General features: G+C 46.5%; 1 protein-coding gene across 1 annotated transcript in view; it reads right to left on the bottom strand.

The window, feature by feature from the left end:
* ZZEF1 (zinc finger, ZZ-type with EF-hand domain 1) overlaps positions 1-6,537 on the bottom strand; it is a 159,662-nt gene that overhangs the window by 145,382 nt on the left and 7,743 nt on the right. Inside the window, exon 2 of the mRNA XM_011947504.1 lies at positions 6,309-6,535. Coding sequence (XP_011802894.1) covers positions 6,309-6,535 — 227 coding nt within the window. The remainder of the gene's footprint in view (positions 1-6,308; positions 6,536-6,537) is intronic.

Here is a 6,537-nt window from a genome sequence, read left to right as displayed (position 1 = left end):
AGGCGGAGGTTGTAGTGAGCCAATACTGTGCCACTGCACTCCAGCCTGGGCGACAGAGTAAGACTCTGTCTCAAAAAAAAAAAAAAAAAAAAAAAGACTGTTACAGAGGCTGGAATACACATCTTGGAACTGAACTACAACCACAGAAAACAGTAACAGTATCAATGACAACACTTACTGAGCACTGAGCAGGTGAGCTTCTTTTAATGGGTGAGGCAACTGAGACACTGTGGTCAAGTAAGTGGACCAAAGTTACCTGGCTTGAGAATGGTGGAACTAGAACTTGCTCACAAGCAGGTTGGCTCGAGGCCCAGTTCTCAAGCTCAGTCTAAAGAACAGCAGAATGAGCAGACTCGTAACATGGCAAACCTGCCGATGCCGTGACAAGCTAACTACACCCGCCCAGGTTGTTATGAAAGGGGTCCCTTTTCGGAGGAGGGGAGGGGCAGCTTGCAGGCAATGAGTACCAAGGTCCCAGCCAGTTCAGGCTCTAGACTAGGTGCTACAGTATCACTCTCAAAATGTGCCACCCTCTCACTTCAGTATATTTGCATATGCTATGCCTTTCAAACGGAGTATCCCCTTCTTCCTTTGCCAGGCAAATTCTTCCAGCCTCTCAAGCCTTGTTTTGGTGAAGCCTTTGTCAAACTCCATGCTGCTGGTAAGTGCTTCTCTGTGGTCCTTGAAATTGGAGTGGGCTTAGGATGGAGCAAGGAGCAGATAGGAGAGGACAGCAAAGGACAAAATTCCCACACACATGGGAAACGGGATAATGAAGTGGCTGCTTAAAGAGCACTGGGAGACAAGGGTAGAAGGTATAAGAGTGTAAAGGCTGCTCCACTACTCAGATGTGATTCTGAAGGCAATGGGGAGCCACTGAAGTTTCTAAAGCAAGGCAGGACCATGGTGAGGTGGTATTCTGGAAATCAGGGAGAGACAAAAGAGCTGTGTGGCCTTTCCTCCAAAGCTCTCCTAGGTCATGAATTTCTCCAAAGAAACCAATACCATCAACTCTCCCACAGCAAAGCACGCAAAGCCAAAGTAAGCAAAAATAATCTCCACTCGGCCGGGCGCGAAGGCTCAAGCCTGTAATCCCAGCACTTTGGGAGGCTGAGGCGGGCGGATCACAAGGTCAGGAGATCGAGACCATCTTGGCTAACACAGTGAAACCCCGTCTCTACTAAAAAATATGAAAAATTAGCTGGATGTGGTGGTGGGCACCCGTAGTCCCAGCTAATCAGGAGGCTGAGGCAGGAGAATGGCGTGAACCTGGGAGGTGGAGCTTGCAGTGAGCCAAGATTGTGCCACTGCACTCCAGTCTGGGCGACAGAAACTCCGTCTCAAAATAATCATCATCTCCGCTCACCAAGGATCTTTCCTGTACTGCCTTATCACCATTCACAGCCAGCCATCCCTTACCAAAGACATCCTGTGTACAATGGCAGTGCAGGCAGGTGGCTGGCGGCCTCCCAGCCTAGCTGCACGACAAGGCCAGACAGTATGCTCTAAGTGCCAAAGGATCTGTACGGAACAGGTAACAGGAGCCTCAGGTGTAGGGCTGAAAACACCATTAAGGAGACACTATCTGAATCAAGCCACAGAAGACATGGTGCTGACCAGGTGACAGTGCCAAGGTGGGGAATCTTCAAGAACTGATAGCAAGGTCCATACATAGGACAAAGCAGGCATCCCACTACCCAGCACAGGGCTCGTGCGGGAGGAAGATAAATTAGGTAAGGGAGTTAGGGACAAAGCAGGTATCCCACTAGCTAGCACAGGGCTGGTGCAGGTGGGGAAGGGAAATTAGGTAAGGGAGTTAGGCTGATGTATGGGCTTCAACCAATTCAGACAAATATATATTTGGTCCCTCAGGTAGTGGAGAGCCGAGGGCTCCCGGCTGAGGGCAACCAAAGCTGGCAGCCTGCTGTTGCTTTATGGTGCACACACACAGCTCTTACAGTCTGTAGTCTTAAAAGGGCAGATAATCGCATCTGCAGATTCCTACGGGCAGAGTTCCTGGGCTCGAGGCCATTCTAAATAAGCTGACTAATACTTTTCACATAATCATGCGAAGATGGGCATAGGGCTTTTCTACACACTTCCTGTAAACCCAAAAGTGCCTAAGAACCTTTTCAAGTTTTCACGAAAACCATATTTAACTGTTTCCTTCAATGTCAAGAAATATTTTATTATTAAAAGGTTACAGACTGAATATAAAATATGAGGTTTGAGTGTGTGTGGACTACAACTTCCACAGTCTCCCAAAGCACCTGGGCATTGGCAGCCACCCAGGACTGTGCTAAGACGATGAACAGAGATGAATCAAAAAGGTCCTTCCCTGACAGCTTACCACCCCACGGGTTTCACAAAGCAGGCACCGAAACTCTGTGGCAAATTAGTAAAACAGGACCTATTCATATGAAATTTCACTTTAGGGCCATCTGTTATCACCCTGTGCTCAGCATGCTTTTCTGCCCTAGATTTTCTAGAATCATACTCTAAGGGTATAAATATCTAATCTATAACCTCTGATGTGAAATAAGAACTTAATTTTAATTCTATTTCCCCTCTACATGGCAGTCAATTAAATATTGCTCCTGTGAACAAACTAAAGAGTCCCTTCTCCCTGGACCACACCTACCACGAGAAAAGGTGTGTTGTACTATAAAATGATAAGGCTTCAGACTTTGGTCCATGGTCTAACTCCAAGAACTTCTTTAAAGAACACCTCCTCAAGTAACTGAGGTCACAGGAACGTGAAAGCAAGGCAGCTGCGTGGACACGAATGGCAGTGTAAGCTGGGAAGCCAAAGAAGAAACATGGAACACTTGGAAACTCTCAGCATTATAATAAACCAGGCACAGCCATGGCAATTGTTCTACCATGTTACCTCTTATAAAAATGAATGAGGGAAACAACTTGTCATTTTGGTTGCTACTATAAAGACATTTTATTATTTCACAAGCCCTTCATCTTGTAGTAAAATATAGCAATAAACTCTCAAAAGCTTAGATGTAGATTAACAACACAGAATTAACTGTGTAAGTATACACAAAAGTATATACTCACTCAAGTGTAAGGATAGACATTTTTAAAGCACAGAATCAAACACATGGCTAATTCTTATATTGTTTGGCTAGTCCTAACTTACTAGCCCTTACAGACAGAGCAGCCATCGTGAGATTATCGGGAGAGGGTAGCCACTGTGAGATTATCACGATCAGGTTTTTAAACCTTGGCTAAGCCTCACTCACAGAATTGTACGACCTAGCTACGGGAATCAAAGACTGCCAAATATAACTCAATATCTTCTCTCCCCTTCCTCAATAATTAAGTCCTGAGTTTTAGCTGAATATATGGCCGTGGAAAAAGAATGCCAGCCTCTTCTACAGCTGAACGCAGCCATGGGACTGAACTTTGGCCTATGGGATGTAAGCGGTGCCTGTAAGAGAGTGAGCATGGCTCTCTCCTTCCCTTTTCCCTTCCTTGCTTGTTGGAATGTGGAAAATGACAGGAGAAGGAGTCAACAGAATTACTAAGTGGAAGATGTCTGTGGAGAATGACAGCACAAGATGGATGAAGCCATGTCCCTGATGATGATAAAACTGCCACATCAACCCTGGACTGCCTACCTGAACATTTTCATAAGAAAGCAGCTTCTTTGTTTAAATCACTGGTGCATTAGGTTTTCTGTCCCTTGAAAAAGATTTGTCTATCCCTAATACACCATACCAGACTTCTTCCAGATTCTCTGGACTTTGGACTTTTGTGGATACAATTTCCTCTGCCTGAAACGCTGTTACTACCTCCTGTAACACTGTCTGCTTTCAACATTCACCTGTGGGCTGAAATGTTACGTTCTCAGTTAACTCTTGCCTGAGCCCTAGGTGAGGTCAAATACATTTGCTACTTATTCCTTGTATCTTCCCTTGGTTAACATTCACCGTATCTTACAATTACTGGGTTAATACCTGTCTCTTCCACCACACTACATACGCTTTAAGAGCAAGTATCGGGCCTGGCGCGGTGGCTCAAGCCTGTAATCCCAGTACTTTGGGAGGCTGAGACGGGCGGATCACGAGGTCAGGAGATCGAGACCATCCTGGCTAACACGGTGAAACCCCATCTCTACTAAAAAATACAAAAACCGAGCCGGGCGAGGTGGCGGGCGCCTGTAGTCCCAGCTACTCGGGAGGCTGAGGCAGGAGAATGGCGTAAACCCGGGAGGCGGAGCTTGCAGTGAGCTGAGATCCGGCCACTGCACTCCAGCCCGGGCGACAGAGCGAGACTCCGTCTCAAAAAAAAAAAAAAAGAGCAAGTATCTGCTTTGTCCACTATCATCCAAGTGAGTGGCACTCAATATACGGCCCAATAAACATTTGCTCAGTGAACAATAATGCCACAACCCGTCAGTGATTTCTGAACCACACCTTGACCTTATCAACTCTACACAAAGTTCTATTTCTGTCAGATCTCATCTCAGAATGTAAACGGTGTTTCTCTCCATTTGTCTTTGCACAAATCTGCCAAGTGCCAACTCCTTGAGCAGTTCTGTATGGTTCTTTCCACTACCACTTCATATTCTCATAATACAGATAGATACTAGAGCTACATGTATTCTTGGGAAAAAAAAAGGAGATCTTTCACTAACTAATATGACTTTTTTTTTTTTTTTTTGAGACAGAGTCTCGCTCTGTGGACCAGGCTGGAGTGCAGTGGTGCGATCTTGGCTCACTGCAACCTCCCTCTCCCGGGTTCAAGTGATTCTCCCACCTCAGCCTCTCAAGTAGCTGGGATTACAGGCACCCACCACCAGGCCCAGCTAATTTTTGTATTTTTAGTAGAGATGGGGTTTCACCATGTTGGCCAGGCTGGTCTCGAATTCCTGACCTCAGATGATCCTCCCGCCTCAGCCTCCCAAAGTGCTGGGATTACAGGCATGAGCCACCACACCCGGCCATGACTATTACTTTTAAGGGCTGGGATGCCTTAAAGGCACTTTTTTCATAAGAAACACACAAACTACATTATCTGAATTCTGGCCATGTACAGGAAGACATTCTTAAAATATTTTAAAAGCCTCTGATTTTAAAGCAAACAGAATCGTTTAAAGGCATTACCAGTACCTGCTGGTTTACTGCTTTATGTACTCACCCTTTGTGGCCACTGAAGATGCTACATGGTTGGCTGACTCATTTTCACAAATTAAGTACCTTTTTTGTCATAGCGTGGAGTTAAAAGAAATAGGATCCCAGGAAGGAGGTAGTGAGACATTAAAAACAAAAAATAGGGTGGGAGTCAGGGGAGAGAGAGCATCAGGAAGAATAGCTAATGGATGCTGGACTTAATACTTGGGTGATGGGATGATCTGTGGAGGAAACCACCATGGCACAAGTTTACCTATGTAACAAATCTGCAAATCCAAATCCTGCACATGTACGCCTGAATTTAAAATAAAAATTGAAAGACAGAAAGAAAGAAAAAAAAAGCAAGAGATCCAGGTGATAGTCTCAGTTTTACTAATGATTCACTGGGTAACCCTGGATCAGTCTTCTTAACTCGAAGTGAAGTACCCAGTAGATAACTCCCAAGATGCCTTCCAAGGAAAATATTTTGTTGCCAGATCAATTTGCTCTTAATGATTTAGCAGACATGATCTTGGTGATTATACGAAGAACCGTATAATTACAAGTATGCACTTGTAATTGTGAAATGACGTAGGAAACCTGGGACTTGCCTATCAGTTTCAAATCCTATGAAGGTTTAAATGAGTCTGGCATTTAGTTCTTTAAGGGTCTACAAACCCATGTGTATTCTGGGAAAGCTAGTTTTTGCGTCAGGAGGATAGGTTTCAGAATGTGAGCCTTTCCAGTATGTTACCACTGTCTTTCCACACTCGTTCGGCGCCCACACTGAATTCCGAAGGTGCTGTGTAAAAACGTGGACAGGACAATATAAAACATGGTTTTCAGCGCCACTCCTCCTATCCTTACATCTCTTTTCTCTCCAAACTGTTCTAGAACCTGATAAAAGGTCTCCAGAAAGTAGCGTCCATCAACTGCACAAAGGTCTGCATTACAACACACAGAGACATCTGGGCTTGAAGAGCCCTTCAGAGCAAGGTCGGCCTAATGCAGGCTTTCCAGACCTCTCACATAGGATAGAGACAAGCAAACGCCTGGTGAAAAGCTGGAAACACCTCATATGGGTCCCCGCCCGGCCTCTCCAAAGCAAATGCCCACCTCTTCCTTCAGTCCCCTGGGGGCGACCGCCCCGCCCCACCCCCGCAGTCGCCCGCCGGCCCTGACCTCCTCGAACTGCTCGCTAGAGCAGCCGGCGCCGCGAGCCTCCAGCAGCTCCCGGAACTGCTCCAGGGTGACAGACTCTTCGCCGCGGCCCAGCCGCTCTTCCAGCCAGCGAAACAACGCGCCGCGATGCCTCGACACCAGCGACTCGCAGGGGGGTGTGGGCAGCAACGCAGCAGCAGCCTCTCGCAGCCTGGCCGGCTCCAGCAGCGCCGCGGCTGGCGGTAGCGCT

This window comes from Colobus angolensis, unplaced genomic scaffold (assembly GCF_000951035.1).
Source record: "Colobus angolensis palliatus isolate OR3802 unplaced genomic scaffold, Cang.pa_1.0 Scaffold267, whole genome shotgun sequence".
Lineage (NCBI taxonomy): Eukaryota > Metazoa > Chordata > Mammalia > Primates > Cercopithecidae > Colobus > Colobus angolensis.
This window is presented reverse-complemented; position numbering and strand designations above follow the sequence as displayed.